The sequence below is a fragment of the Dermacentor andersoni genome, chromosome 1, assembly GCF_023375885.2.
Source record: "Dermacentor andersoni chromosome 1, qqDerAnde1_hic_scaffold, whole genome shotgun sequence".
Classification (NCBI taxonomy): domain Eukaryota; kingdom Metazoa; phylum Arthropoda; class Arachnida; order Ixodida; family Ixodidae; genus Dermacentor; species Dermacentor andersoni.
The window spans coordinates 373,895,644-373,915,509 of NC_092814.1; the positions used below are offsets into that span (position 1 = coordinate 373,895,644).

The following is a 19,866-nucleotide window of genomic DNA, read 5'->3' on the forward strand; positions in this document are numbered from 1 at the left end:
ACAGTTAGTAGTTTGGTGCTTCACTGTCTTCTTTTTTGTGTCCCATTTCACAAAATCTATTTCGCACCACAATCAAGTATACCTAGGAAATTAAGCACCAATTTACCCAAGAAGAATTCATCTTCTACTACCTGTGTCTGCAAAACACTGTCACTGTTTTTGAAAAGGTGATGCAGTGTCTGCAAGCTCAGGCGTCCCAGATTCATGTGCTGCGGTCTCACCTGTTTGGTCTGCTTGAAGACGTCCTGTGAAGATTTGTGAATCCCGCTGTTTTGATACAGGAGGGAACCTTGCCAAGTGTTGGGTACCAGAGGAGGGAAGCTCAGAAGAGTGGCCAAGACTTGGTCATTGGCCAAGAAACTATAGTTCTCTCAAGCCAAAGGAGCAGCAGGAATTATACAGGGCTGTACAAGACAGCTTCATCACAGCATGTGACTACATCAGCCAAAAGTTTCATTGGAAAATGCTGCACTGCTAATGCAGAGGTTGCTACTCTGAAGACCATAGATAGCATCTCTTTCAGAAATGTGCTTTTCTTTGTGGAGCAGTTTCCAGCCATGCTGCCACAGCAGATATAAGAGACTCGTACCGAAGCTCTTCATGCTTTAGAAATGTAGTTCGTAAAGCTACAAGCTTACAGCATTTCTGCAGATATACTGAATGAAGAATGAGCAGACGCTCAGTGGACAGCTGGCTCGCAGTTGAGAGGTCTGGACGGGCTGTTAAAGTTCAGCCGCATTGCCGAAGTGATGCTGGGTATGTTGTCGATACCACGCAGACAATACAGAGTGTTAGCGGCAATTTAGCATAGTGAAAAAGACGAGAACACAGTTCGACTCGTCCATATGTGATAAGACGCTGGGAAGCATCCTCTTTGCAAATGTCAGAGAAATGGATTTTGTTACAAACATACTCTGAAGAATTTTCGAAGTAGGCAGAATCAGCTGTAATGAAATGCTTGCAAAAGTAAGTGCAAACATAGGAAATTAAAGGTAAACATGACATGGTGTTTACATATATCACTATTTGGAGTGCACTCATTTAGAGGTGTACACAGCGTACCATTATTTTGACATTCACTCCCAGAGGTAACCACCTGCGTCTGGCCCTGCCTACCTCTGGAAGTTAAAAACCGAGCATTGTCTGGTGCAGGCATATACAACCGAACCCACTTATAACGGTACTGGTTTTCACAATTGTGGGAATTGAGACATGCACCGGCGCCATTGTGCAGGCATTCACCTGCTCTGTTGTCCCTATGTTTTTCCCCTCACTCTCGCGGCGGTTGTCAGCGGTGGCATTCCACTCGCGATGACTTTGCGGTGGGGGCACTCATGTCGCGATGCAGCCACATTCGGCTGCCCACGATGGAGCATGGCTCTCTTGCCTTCAGGACAGCACTAGGTACGTACATGCTTCCTCTCATCCGCCGACACCTTTATGACTAGGACTTGAGCTCGCGCACGGTGCCTTTGCCTGTGCGGGGAGCGCATGCTTTGTATTAATCTTTCTGGACGCTAAGCGGAGGAACGGGTGCCTAGTGCTCACTCAAGGTTGCACCACACCGAGCTGCACTTATTGGAGACCCAAGTCGAAGGAGATTCCCTGAGCCCTCGTGAGTTGGCCGATTGGTTATCATGAGAGCAAGTAGCATAGCCGCCGAGACTCTTCCTAGCGACATGTCCCAGCTTGAACCTGTGTTCTTACACTGACATGCTACAGGTGCTCCTGTCTGTATGTTTGCCCCTGGCGCGGGAGCCCTTTGATTCCCACGCCGCCCTGGGACCGGGCATTTGTGCAGTGCTGGGTGCTGCCGGAGACAGTAAACGGTTTCCGTCAACTTGGGGCAATACTGTGTCCTTGCATGCATAGCTTGGTAGCCCCTTGCGGCCTGAGTGTGCGCAGCTGCGTGCTAGAGGTGACGGCTGATGTGGCCCCGTGGCTTGCTGAGTTCGGACCCACGGTGGTTAGTACTCATGTGAGAGCCTAAGACATCATACAATATATCAGGTATGCAATAGAATGTCATTAATTCCAACTCCGAGGGACTGGAAATTTATTAGAATAAAATGGAGTTCAAACTAAGGAGAGTCCCTTTGAATATAGGGCCTGATAATTGTGCCTTCACTCCCCTTCTGCCCCGTACGATGGACAGAACCAAAACTGTCACTGGGCTCACATTGAAAAAGTTTCTCCTCCATCAGCGCATGATGGCATGTACCGGAAGAAGCCTAGGTTCCGTACAAAGTCCAAGTGCGATAAAATTGTGCGCTGCGTGCCATTAGCTGTGGGTGTGAGGGCAAGTGTGCAAAGGTGGCTTGATGCGTGCTGTTCTCCAGCGTGCCCAATGTTGGAGGTCATGTGATCAAACACGCTACAGGGTGGGAGGCATAGGTGGGCGCGTGGTTACATCATCAAGCGCACGCTGGGGTGCTCCTTCCTGCTCTTTTTAAGAAGGACGAGAAAAGAGCGCCACTCTGCTTGCTCCGGTTTGGTTTCAGCTTCCCGCACATTTTTCGCTGTTATTTTTATGGACACGTGACATTACGGTAGCTAGTGATGTATTGCACCTTCGTCTTTGGCTTCTGATTGTCCGAGACGTGTCCGTGGGTGTCAGGAATTTTGTTCGAATTTGTTGTGCGGCTTTTGGAGTTGGAATTTGCTGGAGGTTTTTTATATTCAAATACGTAGGATTTCTCTGGGACTCTGTTGGTCTATTACCAGTTCGAATTATCCATCAGTTCGAACTAAGAGATTTAGAATTATGGGAATTTCACTTTATTATGGGAATTTCACTGTAACAATGACTTTGTAGACTTTTGTCTGGTTCTGGGATAAAGTAAACTGCTTAATGCATTGCTTCCATGCTGTGTGATTGGTTATAACAATTAAATCTGATTACTGGGTGTGTGCACCAAAAGAAAAAAGAACCTAAAAAATAATAAAAAAGCCTAGCAGCTTTGTTACACTCAGCTTTGTGCCGCATACCCCCACATGGGCATGCCTTCATCACTTTGCCTAGCAAAAAAGAAAAGTCGCATTGTTACACTTGTGTTTGTGCTGTGCACCTATGCCTGTCTTCCTTCAACCCTCTCTCCGATGTCCGAGCGGTGTTGGTGATGAAGCACAAGTGGAGAGATTTAAAAAAAAATCGCCTCCGGTGTTCTTTATTGGGCGCCATCTTGGGTTTTCCAAACCCGTGCACCACGGCATCTGCTTCCTGCACCTTGTCGTCTGCTAGCCTACTGTTTCGGCCGCAGTGAAGTATAGACAAATCTAAGAATCCCCAGGTTTCTGAATATTAGTTCGCAATACTGAGGCATTGTTAACATGACACAGAAACTGAATAACAATCGTTATTTTGAAAAATTCGGTATACTGTTCGGTATACTGTACGGTATATTATTTAGTAAAAATTATTGCAAACAATCTTTACAAGCCACCATTGAATCTGTGCAGCATGCAGTTTCATAAAGTAGACACAAGATGCCTTGTGAAATGAGGAAATGTTTATTTTACTGTATATAAATACTTGCTCCAGGCTTTTTGTGCTTTAGTACTGCCTTTTAGTACATACAAATAAAACGGCACTTTTCTAAGTCTTCACAACTGCACGTGTGCATGCATACTGTGGGGTCTCAGACAAAAGGATGACAGCACAGTAGTGCACACAAATCAAAGCACATTTATTGCACCTTCTTTAAGTTGGGCAAGCTAGCTAGCACATGCGAGCGAATGGGAAGGGACAGTCCCGCAAAGTGCTCTGTTAGGAGTCTGTCTGCACATGTCCAGTCCCTGCAGCCAAAATCCCCTCACGCCCGAGTATTCCTGTCGTCGGGTGGCTTTGGCAGTGGAACACTCGCACCATCTATCTTAGCACCGTGCAACCACTTATGGCACACATGCTACGTGGGGAAGCCGGATTCCGGGAGACATGACAGCCATGAGGGAAGAACAACATCAGGGGCGCGATAGAGTTGAGCATCCTTACAATACACATCATGCGAGGTTGAATTATATGATGTGTGCTGTGCTTTGCATTAAGATAACAAAATGCACAGCCCATAGAAATGCATTGTCACTGGCTTCAACTTCCCGATATTCTCAAACTAAAGGGAAGATTGAATAAGCTGAAATCTACACTAACTTGCTATGGTAGTGATGTGCTTAAACACACTACAACAATCAACATTGGTCAAATAAAGTGACCCTGACACTGGAGCCAGTGTGTTTACACGGGTGATAAGCCAACCTGACTGATGGTTGCAGGAGTGTGCAGTGTGGTCATGGCATTTAAAGTGAATGCGATGCATTTGCATGCAGGAATATAATGCGTGTCGTCGGCTAATATTTGAAGTGTGCCAGGTTCTGTAGCCAGAGCTATGTGGTTGTTGTGCGCAGCGGACGGGTCCTCTCAGGAGGGTGAGGATGATGACGAGGAGGCAGCCATGGCAGCAGTGTCCAGCCCGAGTCGGCCCTCGAGCCCCGACGTGGCCCCACGGCTGGTGCAGGAGAACCAGAGTGGCTCGGCACGCACTGACTTCACCAGCCACCATCATCGCCGGTCATCCCACCGCAACAATCTCTTACCTGGTAGGTTATCTTTAGTGTAGACCCCATCGTGCTTGCAGAGGCCTTGAAAACTTCGAAGGCATGTAGAGTGCCTTAGCGTCACCCATTATATAACGAAAAAAAAAAAATTTTAATGCATTAAGCCTTCGTAGGGTACTTAACACACTTTCTGGGGTCTAACTGTGTGTGTGTCTTCCTACCTACCTGGGCCACTAGGTAGTCTGTGGATGCGTGCTGCTGTGTGAGTTAACAGGGTTAAAAACCAACCGTCGGACCAACTTGGGTCTCTGACTATGTGGCAATGTGTAAATATGTACTGCTTATCAACAAACCTCTTTCATGCCCACATGTGTCACTGTAGGTGTGGGACTGAGTAGGTGCCACTGTTGACACCGACTTGGAGCACTGGGTATTTGCCACTTCGTCTGTACTGGCGCTCATTGAATTTCTTTGATGCCATGTCAGGTCACTGGGCCAGTAAGTGTGTGCCGCTCTTCAGTGAACGTCTTTGATGCCAACTTGGGTAACTACAGTCGGGTACAACTTTAGAAAAAAGGGGAGGCCCCGCCTAGATGACCGAGTATTTCGGCTGAAAACGACTGCTAAGTACCATAAATAAAGATATACATAAGGCAATACTGTGAAAATTGGGGGAAAAGTCGCGGTTTTCGAGCATCCCTAGCTCCGGAACAGCAGTACACAGCGCGACCATGCTGGTACCGTTGAAAAGCGCGCCTCTTTGCCTTTTGACACCTCTCTTTCATTCCGTGATAGAGAGAAGAGCAAGCATAAAAAAATATAAAGTCTGAAGGTCGCGGAGCGGCTTGTCACGGCCGCTGATTGGCTTGCTCCGTCATGTGCATTCTACGAGCTGCTGCGGCGTCTGCTTCTCATGTTTCCTCGCGCGCTGGCCGCTGCCCCTTTGTTTACGCGTTGGATATTCGAGGTACGCCACCACTTCATTGCTTTATTCGGATTTGAGTTTTTTATTTCATTTTGAGGTTTCGAGCATGACTGGGCGGATGTGGACGACGAAATTCGCGACCAAACACCGCTTCGGCGGCTGCAAGCGCAAGCCGCCGAACATCCAAAGGATAAGTAGTCCTAGCAAAGATGTGTCCACGCACGAGCTTGCAAGAGATTGTTCGCACATTGCCAGCCAGTTAGCAGACCGTTCGAGCCTTGAGTTCCAGTGGTGATGATACCGAACTAACAACGGCCTTTTCGGATGCTTCCGCGCCTGCGACGTCCCGTCAATGCTCAGAGATGTACCCCGATAATGCCACCGCCGTCAATGAGATGAACGACGAAATGCCGTCCAAGCGCGTGCGTCTGGTGGCCGTGAAGACAAACCGTGCATCAGCAACGGTCACACCATACAGTCGCATCTTGAGCCACAGTTCATCTCGTCGGAGGAGTTGAATATGACAGCCACCACTGTCCATGCGTCACTTGGTTCTGTGCCGGCAACCGAATGGAAGATAGGGTTGACGGCTGGAGGAGCATGCTCAGTGGCAACGGACTCAAGGTAGTTTTTGCTTGTGCAAGTTGCTGCAGTGAATGCACTTCTCAGCAAAACGCCATGCCATCAGTGCTTCCAGCCGGGGATAGCGGTAGTGCCAGAAACCAGGCTTGGCCTTCCAAGACTGGTTGCGGGCTGCAAATGCAAAGGCAATTTTTAGACATGGCTCTGTAGTCGTATGATCTATTTGGCAAGAAGCTCAGAAGCACCAAGCAGTCACGGTAAGGAAGGTCAGTGCTGCCAAACTGTGTCAGATGTTCACTCCATTGGTGGTTTTATGTTGTCTATCATCTGTCTGGCCCTTGTGCAGTCGCAGAAGAGTAGCTCTGTCCACATGACGTCTGATCACTGTTGTGGTGCAGACAGACGCTGCACTGCAGATGTCAAAAGAGGCGATAGCGCACTGCTCAAGACTTGTTGCGGGCGCAAATGCAAAGGCGATTTTAGACATGTCTCCATAGTCGTATGAGCTATTTGGCAAGAAGCACAGAAGCACCTAGTAGTCACAGTAAGGAAAATCAGTGCTGCCGATCTGTGTCAGATGTGCATTCCGTTGGTGGTTTTATGTTATCACCCACCTGGCCCTTGTGAAATCGCAGAAGGGTAGCTCTGTCCACATGATGTCCGATCACTGTTGCAGCGCAGACAGACGCTGCACTGCAGGTGTCAAAAAGGGCGATAGTGCACTTTTCAGGACTGGTTGCGGGCTGCAAATGCAAAGGCGATTTTTAGACATGCCTCCATAGTCGTATGAACTATTTGGCAAGAAGCGCAGAAGCACCCAGTAGTCATAGTAAGGAAAGTCAGTGCTGCCGAACTGTGTCAGATGTTTGTTCCATTGGTGGTTTTATGTTGTTTATCACCTTCCTGGCCCTTGTGCAGTCGCAGAAGAGTAGCTCTGTCCACATGGCGTCCAATCACTGTCTTGATCACTCAAGACTGGTTGTGGGCTGCAAAAGCAATGGCAATATTTAGACATGGCTCCGAAGTGCACTGCTGCCGAACTGTTTCTGTTCATCAGTTGTCACCATATACCCTATCCATGAAAACGTTGCTGTTGGCTCTCAGCCCACGCTGTTGCAGTTTTCCATAGGTCTCACCGCCACACGCAACCGAAGCACCCTATAGTAAGAGTGGCATGCGCATAACACTCGCTGGTCTCAGAAATCCACTGACAAAGAGGAAGCTCCATGTTGCCTACAAAGCACAATGTTTCTTTTAAATGCATAGGTATTTCTATGCCTTCCCACTGAGGAAACCTGTCCAACCGTCATGTAAGACTATCACTTACAATATAAGGGCCCACAACAGCGAGCGACTCGACATTCATGCTACCCCTCTCTCCCACGCAAACTCATCATCATCAGCCTGTTTTATGTCCACTGCAGGATGAAGGCATCCCCCTGTGATATCCAATTACTCATCGTACGCCAACCAATTCCAACTAGGGCCTGTTAATTTCCTAATTTCATCACCCCACCTAGTCTTCTGCCGTCCTCGACTGTGCTTCTCTTCTCTTGGCACCCAATCTGTAACCGTAGTGGTCCACCGGTTATCTGACCTGCGCATTACATGACCGGCCCTGCTCCATTTTTTTTCTCTTGATGTCCATTAGAATATCGTCTATCCCCGTTTGCTCTCTGATCCACACCGCTCTCTTCCTGTCGCTTAACATTATGCTTAACATTCTTCATTCCATCGCTCTTTGCGCGGTCCTTATGGGGGAGGCTAACTTTATTATTTTTTAAGATATCCAGATGAAACTTTCAGGGAGGGTACGTTCACACCACCGAACTATGAGGAACTACAAAGTTTCATGAAGATGTGTTTATTAGTTCCAGAGTTATTGAGGTCTAACTAGGTGATTCACGTATATGCCTGAGGAAGAGCCTGGAGAAATGCTAGGACATCGTAGGAAGCTGAAATAGTGATCACTGTAATGATCCCTTGATAGATATCCCAGGGGGCTAAAGAGCCCTTTTCTTTAATTTCCCCTCCAAAAAATTTTAAGACTACTTGGAATTTGATGTAGCCAGTAATGACCACATTCATCAAACATTAATTGCTTATTATAAATTAACTGCACCAGCTTTCAAAGAAAGAAGCCTGTTACCCCCTGGCAAAGTCATTCAGGAACATAATAAAAAAAGACGGCATACAAATCTGAAGAGCGGTTCTTGAGATATCGCCTTCTCCAGTACCACTACTAGCGAAAAAACCCATTCCGAGAAAACAGACCTTAAAGTTGAACACACGTGTTTTTTTATTAAAAAGCTCCTGCGGAGCTTTTAATTCACTCTTGCGGCTCCAGGCACACTCAATTTGTCTGATTTTCGACTGGCGACAGCCGAAAGCACAGTTCCGCCGCTGAAAAGCGTCTACGCAGTCGGCACTCGCTGCTGAAGATCGGAAGTTCGATGCTCGTACAAGACACATATCGCGCTCCTGCGCACCGAACATCTGCACTGTCTTGGGCTTTGCCGGCATCGTGTGCGGCAAAGAACTAGTGAAAAAAAAAAAAGCTGAGAAAATAATCTAAAAGATAGAGCAAGGCGATGAGCTGCTCGCAAGCTCATGTTGAGGCTGACAGAGCAAGGGGCAACAACGAAGCGAGAGCGGCGGGCGCGGCATCAAAGGGAGCAGCCGCCGCCGCCTGCCTGCGCAGCAGCCAATGGCAGGCGCGCTTTAGCCCGTGGGATTTGAACGGGCTGCTCCGGCCAATCAGCGCTCCACATCACTTCGCGGGAAAACGCCAATAGCGCCTCAACCACGCCGACGATGCCATTTTGCAAGGCGGCAAAACAGAGACAAAGAATTCACGGTCAAAACGACACCAAGATGGCGCGGGCAGGCCGCATGGGCCGGGCGCTAAGTTTGACTTCATTTCGGCATTTGCGTGTGTTTTGTGAGCCGCAGTGGCCTCAAAAGTAGCATCTTTTTTTGTACTTTGCGGTTGAATTAGGTGCTGATAATTACAGAACAGGTAGTTTATGAAACATACAACCCAAAAATATGATTTTTCAAAAATCGACTTTTTTTTTCGATTTTTTGGTTTTCGAGCGCCGCATCCCCCCTTAACTTGTTTTTGAGCTTCTTTGTAAGTCTCCAGGTTTCTGCCCATATGTTAGCACCGGTAGAACGCATTGATTGTACACCTTTCTTTTAAATGATGATGGTAAACTTTCAGTCAGGATCTGACCATGTCTGCCGTATGCGCTCCAACCCATTTTTATTCTGTAAATTTCCGTCTCACGATCAGGGTCCCTTATGAGTAATTGACCTAGGTAAACATACTCCTTCACAGACTCTAGAGGCTGACTGGCGATCTTGAACTCTTGTTCGTTTGCCCGGCTATTGATCATTATCTGTCTTTTGTATATTAATCTTCAACCCCACTCTTACACTCTCCGTTAAGGTCCTCAATCATTTGTTGTAACTCGTCCCCAGTGTTGCTGAACAGGACAATGTCATCTGCAAATCGAAGGTTGCTGAAATATTCGCTGTTGATCCTCACTCCTAAGCCTTCCCAGTTTAATAGCTTGAATACTTCTTCCAATCACGCAGTGAATAGCATTGGAGAGATTGTGTCTCCTTGTCAGACCCCTTTCTTTATAGCTATCTTCCTACTTGGGAAGAATTAAGGTAGCTGTGGAATCTCTAGATATTTTTCAAGATATCTGTGTAAGCATCCTGTACTCACTGATTATGTAATGCCTCTATGACTGCTGGTATCTCTACTGAATCAAATGCCTTTTTGTAATCTATGAAAGCCATATAGCCAACGCGAACTAAGCGGCAAGAACACAGTGCACACGAAGCTATCAGCGCTCTGCACACTGTGTCCCCATTGCAGATCGCTTTCAAGATGGGGCCCGCACGGCCATGGCACACGCAGCAGCTGCCGGAGTACAGATCATGGTTGATAATGGTTCGCATCAAAAGGAGGCAGCGTCATTGACCACCTCTATATATGATGTTTACCAAAAGTGATACTGTTACTGTTTAATCATGTCACGTACCACAGAACACATCGGCCAGTGCTCATCTTCCATGAAGTAACGGCATCATCCCAACGCACCATCATCCAATTTGAAGATAAATAAAAAATGCAACAAAAAGAACCAAGGAAGAGACATTGTGTGTATTAAATGTTGTATACATTTGCTTCACTTACAATATCTCTTGTCATTTTATCGCACGTCCACATCCTCCAGCAGCTATCTATAACATAGGTGAACATTGCTACTTCTCACCTCTTCTTCGTCGTCTCATGCTGTTCTCAGTTAACATTTCGGTGTTGCAGCCACGCTTCTCTGTTTCACTTTTTTCGGGTTGTTTGTAACAGTTGTACCAAACACAGCAGCATATGACGACGAAACAGCCAGTGATTAGTAGCAAATGCTTATGCATCATTTAGATAACTCCCACTGGAGATTCTATACGTAATTTTGTTTGTTTGTTTGTTCACATTCCTTGCTGCGTACACCTCAGCTGTCTCGCTGCAGGCGGACACCTGAATTATTTCAAAGTGCAAGCATGTGTACATGTCACCGTCCTGAGAGTATGACCGTGTGACATCGCCATGAGCATGGAGGTTGCCATTATCTGCACATGTACTTGGTACTGCCGCAGAAAGAAGTGTGAAAAAAGGAAGAGATGTGCCTCCGTTGTTAGGCGACACTTGTCTTGGCGGAGCATGCGCTCGCAAAAGCTGATGCCTAGTCACCTCTCTAATGGGGGGGAGAGAGGTCCCTTCTTGCATTTTTCTCCCTCGGCGCTGTCTCGTGTTTTCTGAACTCATGCGGCACGGTATCCACTTTCTGCACCTTGTCCTCTTCTAGCCTACTTTGCTTGCTGCTGTGAATGATAAATAGAAATCTAGGAATTTCCAGATTTTTGAATATTTATTCATAGTGAGGTCCTGGTAATATGACACGGGAACTGAATAATGATCGTTATTCTGAAGTTTGTAGTACTGGAATATTTTTACATACAAACTATAAGCAGTCGATTTCTGAAAAGTTTGTTAATGTGGTGTTTGTAGTAACAACGTTTTACTGTTTTACATGCTTTTAAAGTCATTTGAAATACCCATGTTTCAAGAACGTACCACTTCTGTTTAATGCTGCTCACCTTTTTCTCACCTGACACTCTCAGTTAGCGTTTCTTTGGGGTGCTGTGGAGGTGGTATTGCAAGGCTGGCCGTACTTGCTGGTGTTTAATATGTAGACTCCTATGTGGCTTGTTACTTGCACTACTCAGGTGCTGCACTTGGCTACTTGCATATTTTGAGTACCTTGCCGCTTTCCAATTTCTTGAGGCTGATATATTTATCTGCAGGTGCCGTTGATGTGGTCCTGACATCGTCGGCTGCCGCTCTTTTGCAGCAGGTGAGTTTAAGTACTGTGACCAGCAAGTAGAATGCATTTTTTCATGTGAATTTGACTTGTACATGTAGTCAGTTACCTGGTTAGTAATGTGCCAAAGTGGCTGCACTATAACTCTACCCCTGCACTCTACTGCTACCAACTTCTGCATGCTGTTTGTTGAAAAGTTAAAATTTGAGATTTCAAAAATTTTCAGGAAGGTGGATGGTTTTTAATGGCTTAAGTACAGTAAAACCCCATTGATATGTTTTTCAAGGGACCACGGAGAAAAAGAATGTAACAGTGAGGAAGGTCCCAGACTGCCACAGCAATGTCAGAAACAGCTCTGAATGGCTGCCGGTACAGTTATTAGACATCTTGGTGAGACAGTGACTGAGTGCGTGACAGCAGCCCCTTTTAGGTGTTAATATGCATTTCCACATAATTCGGCTGCGGCGAAGCTAACTATGGGAAACTGATGAAAATCACAATCTCGCCGAGACGACTGACGATTGCATACTTCCCGCATTTCGGGCCGGAGCCATGGGCTTCATAGAATTTCTCACTGTATCACCTAGAGGGAAATCTGGCATTGTTGCATGTGGGAATGCCGTGACGCAGTGGCTTCCGGTTGTCATCATTTTGAGAGAGCCCAGACACATTGAAAATGCACCTGGCTAGCACTGTTCTTCCTTAGTAAGACATCATGTAAAGAGCTGTTTGAACTTTATTAATACACGAAACCATGTTTTATTTACTTGAGGACTTGTGCTTGGATGTAAAAAGTATCGGTGGGCCACTAAGGTTGGAGGACAGACTACTACTTCCGCACTGGCTTTGTGGCTGTTTTCCGGTTTGTTCTTGCTTTCCTTCGCTTATGTGCTGCAGGTGAGTAAATTTTATTGAAAGTTGTAATAAAGGTGAATGGAAAACTTTCGTGTAGATTTTATTTCAAGAACACATTCTGTGCAGCCATATCCATCTTTTAGGCCAAGCCTCGCTAAACACCAGCCAACCCAAGCCTCGCACAGCCATGTACTGCCATTCCCATGCTGACACAGTGCCCGTTAGAAAACTCCTATAGATGTTGGCACAAAATTTTTCTCTAGGTAATATTGTGAGAAACTCTATGACGTGCGGGGCTCGACAAGGTTAACCACAAGTATACATTTATCATCTTCGTAGCAGCATGTGACAGTAAATCTTCATAATGCAAAAAAGGGGTAAGGCGTGCAGATATGGACACAAGAGAAGCGAAGTGGACAACACGAACGCTGACTATCAACTGAAGGAAGCACTGAGGTGAAAAAAGAAAAAAAGTAGCAAAACTCATCTGCACATGCTCTAGAATGGTAGCACCACTTGCTGTTAGGGTTGTGGTCGGGGTTGTAGGGAGGACCTGGCTCTTGGTCAGGAACTAGGCGTGCAGGATTTATTTACAGATATTTGCATTAAAACGAGATACCAGGGTGTCTACCAACCGGGAAAACCGGGAATTCTCAGGAATTTTGAGTAGTCTGGGAAAACTCGGGGAATTTGTGCCTCTAGGAAAAATTAGCTGGAATTTTATTGAAAGGGTCAAAAGTCACGGTAATGCTGGCGTGAGTAACAGACAGGAATCGTAATGAATCGTCTTTGACGCCCTGTCGTCGGCTGGAGGAGTTGACAGTGTGCTGTCAACGACCGACTTTCCGGATTCCCAATAATTTGGACGGCTACGCGGCACCACCACGTACCTCGTAGAGTCAATGTATCAGAACGTCGGAAATTTCGGACGCAAGAACTCTTCGCTGTCCGATTTTCCGGATGTTTTGCAGTGACGGCAGGTGCAAAACGGCATTAATCCAAGCCACCACCACTGCCATTTTGATTACCTCGCCGCCTCAAACCGGCGCTCTCGCACGCAGATCTGCTGGCAACCGTAGCCACCACTACGGCAACGCCAGGCCTAGCTGCTTCTGTGTTCGCTATGAAGCTTCTTGCCGTTGGGTGCCGTGTTTTTTATTGAAAGAATTCGCTACTGTCAGCAATGGCACGGATTCCGCCGTTGTGGTCCTCGCGATTGGCTTAGAAGCTTGGAAAGCACGGTGCGTTGCATAATGCCGGTTCCCGAAAGTCAGCTTCGCCTCTGTACAGAAACGTTACTTGGTGAAGTAACATTTGTAAGTAACAAGCATGGAAAGGGGCTATTGCCACGGGACACAGTATGTACAGTAGACTCCCTTTAAGACGAACTCCAAGGGCTCATGAAAAGTGTTCGTCTTATCAGAAGTTCGTCTAATCAGGAGTGCTTCTAAAAATGATGTTCGAGCATGCAGTGTGTGTCCAACTACCTCGTATATGAGAACAAATGAATGAAATGGCCTTTCAGGGAAAAAACTGCAATATAAGCATTTATTGCACTACTAGTGGTATACTACACATTGCCCTAGTAAGGCATCAGGCACTGTTGACTGTTAACCCATTCTGTTATTTTTTTTCTTTTTTTGTGCCGGTCGAGAAAATTGCCTGGCTGCTACAAATGCAAACATCTCACTTAATTTTCTAAGATATTCCTCAGTGCCCTCGTATTGTTCGAAAAACTGCACTAAAGTATCCAGGCAAGCATCAGCTGCATTGCAGGTCACTTGTGCAGATTCAGGCACATCCATGCTGTCATCGTCAGCAGCAGTTTCTGATGGCAGGTCGAGCACCTCTTCAATTACAGCTTCCAATGTGTCAGCCCTACATGTTTGCACACCTTCATCAAGGCTGACATACGCACTCATGTCAATGGAGACACCCTACTGCTCAGCGTAGAAACAATGCTGCTCCCCTCCAAGTTCACAGTAGAGTCCTCACTCATAGTATCGCAGTCATTCTGCGCTGAGCTGTCACTAGTTGCCATAAACCCCGCATGGTGGAAGGCATTGGCAATGGTCACTTCAGTAACCTGCCCCCAGGCACTTGTTAGTAAGTGGACAGCACTTAACATGTTCACTGTGTACTCTTTACCACTCTCCATGCAAATTAACATCCTCTGCAATAGAGAGCGACGATAGTGCCTCTTCAAGGTGCTGATTACTCCCTGGTCCATGGGCTGTAGCGTCGCAGTTGTATTTGCTGGTAGAAACTCCAGACGGATGGCAGAAAGTCCGGCAGCGTGACCGTGTCCGGGACAGTTATCAACAACAAAGAGAAGTTTTCTCTCTCTGGAAGCGATCCATGTCCTGAAGCCACTGCTCGAAAAGTGCTTGCGTCATCCACGCTTTCGAATTAGCCATGTACGTGGCCGGCAGCGTTTTTATGCTTTAAAGCAGCATGGTGCTTTAGACTTCCCAATCCCCAGCAACCTTAGTTTGTCAGTCCCAGTCATATTTGCGCCCACGAGGACCGTTACCCGAAGCTTGCTGTGCTTGCCCGCCATGCAGTTATCACCAGCAAATGCGGGCGTTTTGTTTGGAAGCAGCTGGTAGAAAAGGGCAGTTTCGTCCACGTTGTATATATCTTGAGGGTCATATTTTTCCATGAGGTCATTCAGTTTGTTCTGCCACAATCGCTGCAGGCCGTTTCGTCCACTGCAGTGGCCTCCCCAACAACGCAACGAAAGGCTAGTCTATGCCTTCTATGGAAATAGTCAAGCCACCCATCACTGCATGCAAACTCCACATTCAGCCACTGTGCAATTTCTTCTGCTTTCGCTTTCAATATGACTTCATTCACTGGCAAATTCGCACTGCGCGCTCTCTTTACCCAAGCAAGAAGAACGTCTTCTAGGTCTTGGTGCATAGCTGTGCGCATCCTTTTACGCTTCGGCGCAAACTCACCATCTTGCAGAGCACTGGTAATCCGCACTTCGTCTTTCACAATACCACTCACGGTACTTTTTGCGATGCCGAACTTGCGCGCAATTTCAGTCTTTGAAAGCCGGCCGGTGCAAACTTCGTTCAAAATTTCGATCTTCTTACGAAGTTCAAGTGGTTTTTTCGGAGCTGTTGGCTGACTTGCCATGCTACCAACACGACGAACAGGGCGCACACTAAAACAAACAATGCACACCACGGTATGACAGCGTACGGACTGGCAGGAGACAGCGCGACAAGGCGCCCACGCATGCCACGAAGAAGGGATATGCCTACTGTGTAGTTGGCGTAGTTGGAGGTCAGCAAACGCGCGGAGGTTGGTAGCACTGGTTTGACGGCACTATCACGTGATCACCATTGGGAAACAGCATTAGCTGCTTTTTCTTCTCGCTTTTTCTCTTCACCTTTTTTTTTTTTTCAAGTTTCACTGGCTTTACTGGCCAGACCGCGCTTGGTCTTTCTCTCTCTCCCTCTATCTCTCTGCGTCCTGTTTCCTCCCTGCAGTCTGCAAGTTCGGAGAAAGCCAGCGCGACGCAAACCTGCTGCGGCGACAAAAAGATCATTGTGGGAGGTGCTGCGGTGGGGGCGAAGGGGAGTAGCACAGCGCTGAAAATGCCTCGTATGAAGGGCTCATCGCATCAGTGCTGTGCAGGGCAGACGGGGAGGGTCCGGCGATGGGGAGGCAAAGAAGAGAATGAACTTGAGGGCGCGGCTAATTCTTGTAGCCGGGCCGGGAGGAGACAGAGGAGTGAGTGAGGAAGGGTGGGAGAGGAGGAGCAGCGGAACCTTCGCAGAAACACCGAGGTAATTAGATCTCCTCGTCTCCCCGCGTCGCACAGATGGTCTACGGTGCAGAAAAGCTTTTGTTTTTCTCTTTTTTCCCTTTCTTTCCCCTGGAACGCTGCTCGGATGGTCGAGTAAAGCTGCGCAGGTAAGGCGCGGCCGGCCGTGAAAGTTCATCTTAACCGATTAGCGCGTGTGCAGTGTTCATATTAAGCGGATTTTTTTTTGTATTGACTCTATGGGAAACCAAACAAACGACTTCCACTGTTCATCTTAACCGAGGGTTCATCTTAAGCGAGTTCGTCTTAACGGGAGTCAACTGTATTCCTTAATTATACACGCATGCACCCAGTATTTCCTGTCACAGTACTAGCACCGACAGGCCTTTAGAGCGTTTTGAAATGTGCCTGTGGCGGTTTGAGCCCTTAAGGGCAGTAAATGACAACCATTTATTTTTCCAACTGGCCGATTTTTCGTATGTTTCCGCGGACCCTAGGGAGTTAAAAAGGAATCGGACGTGAACTGTGAAACTGACCAAGATGCTTCAAATGGTCCGTGGCACGAACGAGTGGCGGAAGGAAGACAAGAATATAAAGTACCTACGCATTGAGGAATGAACGGGAAAGCAAGCGTGCTGCCGCCGTTTTTTGAAGGAGCTCGAGCTCAAAAAACAATGTTGGCTGATGCTGAGATGCGGGTGTCCCTGATCCAAACCAATGTAAACTCTTTAAAGCAGTGAAACACAACACTGAGGTGTCGTGGGCGGGCTGAGAGTATGTCAGAACAGTTGAGGTTGACTTACGAGCTGTTGAGAGAGAATCCCAATTGTGAAAAAGTTCGGGCCTCATACCACTGAGCTTGCTATCAGCTGATAGAAATAACTCATATTTGAAAAAATTTGCTTCAATATGTATCTCCTTTTTATTCGTATTTGAGAATGTCCGACTCGATTTGCATTTTTCGAAGACATTTTATTTGCTGTGCATTTTACTAACCCCTCCCTTTATTCTCTTTTTGAATAATGTAAGCACTACTCCTTAGTGTTCAAATTGGATTAAGTCGTTCTCTTTAAAAAAATGTTTCATATGCTTACTAAAGAGTGACAGCAGTGGGCAATAATGGTTTCAGCTCGTCTTGACATAAAACATAGTTCTGCATCACTCAGGGAATTTTGCGAAGGCACTCAGGGAATATGGAAATGTCAACTTGGTTGACACCCTGGATACATTCAACAGTCTAGCGTGACTCCCAAACGGAGTACACAAGACGAAGCATACAGCACACTAGCACACAGCTCCAAGCGCACTGCTTCTCGAGCACGAGCACTCTCTAGCAGCCGACAAACTGCTGCTTAAAAAGCCTCTGTCCTCCTCAGATCCCTAGGGTAGGGAAAACTTCTGTCCAACCTTCGTCCATTTGGACAAGTCCACAGTCGTTGGGACATAGTTGACCTGCCTTTGAGGGGGAGGGCTCACACACACATGTACGCACTTTGGATTCCCAGAACCCGAGTTTAGCGGGTCCTCGTGGCCAGGTGGTCACTCCTGACCCCAGCCGGTGCCTTTTAATTCCAGAGCTGACTTTCTCAGTAGTCGCCACGAGTGTCAGCAGACTGTGACGAATCCTGGGGACCGAGGAAAAACGTACCACAAAGCACCCTTTTTATTAGAGATGCTCTTCTTTCTGCAAAGAGACCATGAAGGCCACGACAAATCAACCAACAATACACGGTCCGCCAAACGTGGCCAGCCCTGCTGCCGTTGCCGACTGCGAAGGAGGCGTATGGTGGATTAACACTGCCGTGGTCTCCAATTCTCCAAAGGAAGTTCATGGTTGGTTAGCGCTGTCGTCTTCGCTGGTTCTATGAAGGGCACCACCACCGCGGGTCGATCAAAGCACCTGCAGCGGGCTGAGATAGCTTTGCAGAGCTGTACCCCTGCAGGCCGATCGTAACAGTGCCAATCAGGTACACGTGCCGGTCTACGTGAGAGATAACTGTTAAGGCATTTGATCTCTTATGTAAGGTAATCGAAGGCCGACTCACGCACGCATTTCCACCATTATTGATATGCCGTGCCTCTACCATAAGACACGTATCTCCATTCCTATGCCTGTACAATATTGTGCAGTTACAGTTTTGGCAATGTAAGGAAAGATTAGAAGGCGATGCACCGGTCAACAACCTTTTATGTTCCATTAGCCTCTGATACACCGTCCCGTTTGCTCTATGTAGAAATGGCCACAGGTAAAAGAAACTTCATATACCACACCCATACAACAGTCAGTAAAGTTGTTGTTCTTGTGCTTCACTTCTCTATGCTGCTACTCGTTGCGAGGGCAAATGGGTTGGCACAGGAGGTGACCAAGCGAGCCAGAGCCAGTGCAGAACATGCCACGTGATCTGCATTATGATGTCGGGACACAGTAGAAACAAAACTGATACTGGATGTAGGAAAGCTAGTACATTATCTTGGGCACTCTGAACCGTGCCAGTATTTCTTGTAGGGGTTAGAGGTCTTGGAACTTCATTAAGAGGGGAAAATACTATGTCAGTGCAGCACTATGCAATTGTTGCTGACTTCACTCCTTTCCATGCCTTAGCCAGCATATTTACCACTGTGAGGAGGTCCGTGTTAAAGAACAACACATAGAATAGGCAGGCACTGTTCTTAATGCCTAGACGCATTGGCTGCAGCATGCATTCAGTAGCAAAAATTTTTGCTAAATGACTTTTCTAAAAATGTTTCTGTGACGCATGAAAATCTATGCAGATGTTTGCTGCGATGAGCCTGGCACTCAGACAAGTATTGTGTGCACTAAAATAATGTATGTTCGGTCTGCAGGATGAGAACCCTGGTGATTTGTACTCTGAACTGTCCGTGCTAGCCGAACACACCGCCACTTCAGACATAGGAGCTACTATCCGGCTGCAGGACTTGGACTGAAACTTTGCTCAAGCCTGTCCCTTTGTTTGTGGATTTAATAAAGGCCTTGGTCTGACGACAAAGTGGCCTTTGTTGGTTCTCTTTCCCAGTAGCTTGCTTCATCAAGCTCTGAACTTTAAGGCAGAATATATTTCTCTGCCTTGTGTGTTTGAAGTTGTCCACACATTGTTTGTTCAATAGTGATCATTGTGAGAAGTAAACTTCTTTGCTCATGTGTCTCATTGTGCCTGTTCATCAACTGACATATAAAACAGTCCTTATTTTTCTCACAGGCTGTTTTGTTTGAGTCATTTTATATTGGCAGATGTGCAAGGTATTGAACTCCTAGTGCACACATTTCGTTTACTCACTTCATGATTCGATGAAATATGTTTAATGCTCAATTTTGTGGGGTGTATCGTGTAGACCAAATGGAATTTAGAAGTTGCCTGTCAGCAGAAGTGATGTGGCATTATTGGGTGTGCTACAAGCCTTTTGCTGAGCAAATTAGAAGTAATTGCCCATGAGCTACATCCAGGATTAAAGGAACTTCTGTGAAGGGTGTGGAATATGCTTTGCATTAGCGTGCATGTTGATAACTCAAAATTTGTTTGCGTGTCATCAACCAAATGAGGTCTCTGATATAGGCTCAGGACTTTCTGTGCTATCACTCGATGCTAAGTGGTCCCATTGTTGCTTTCGCCGGAGGTACTGATTAGTCATGATCCAGCCTTTAGTACTTAGGTTCATAGCAATAAACAAAAAAATGGGGGGATTTCATAAAGTTCAAGCAAAGAGCAAGATGTTCTTTTTTTTTTTAACAAACTTGCAGTTTCTATACTGTGTGAGGAACAATC

The 19,866-nt window shown here is 46.7% G+C and overlaps 1 protein-coding gene across 1 annotated transcript in view; it reads left to right on the forward strand.

Annotated features, from left to right (window-relative positions):
- Nucleotides 1–19,299, forward strand: part of LOC126516750 (uncharacterized) — a 105,796-nt gene extending 86,497 nt beyond the window's left edge. The window contains exons 8-10 of the mRNA XM_050166849.3: nt 4,402–4,593; nt 11,435–11,484; nt 18,929–19,299. Coding sequence (XP_050022806.3) covers nt 4,402–4,593; nt 11,435–11,484; nt 18,929–19,030 — 344 coding nt within the window. The 3' untranslated portion in view covers nt 19,031–19,299. The remainder of the gene's footprint in view (nt 1–4,401; nt 4,594–11,434; nt 11,485–18,928) is intronic.
- The last annotated feature ends 567 nt before the right edge of the window (nt 19,300–19,866 follow it).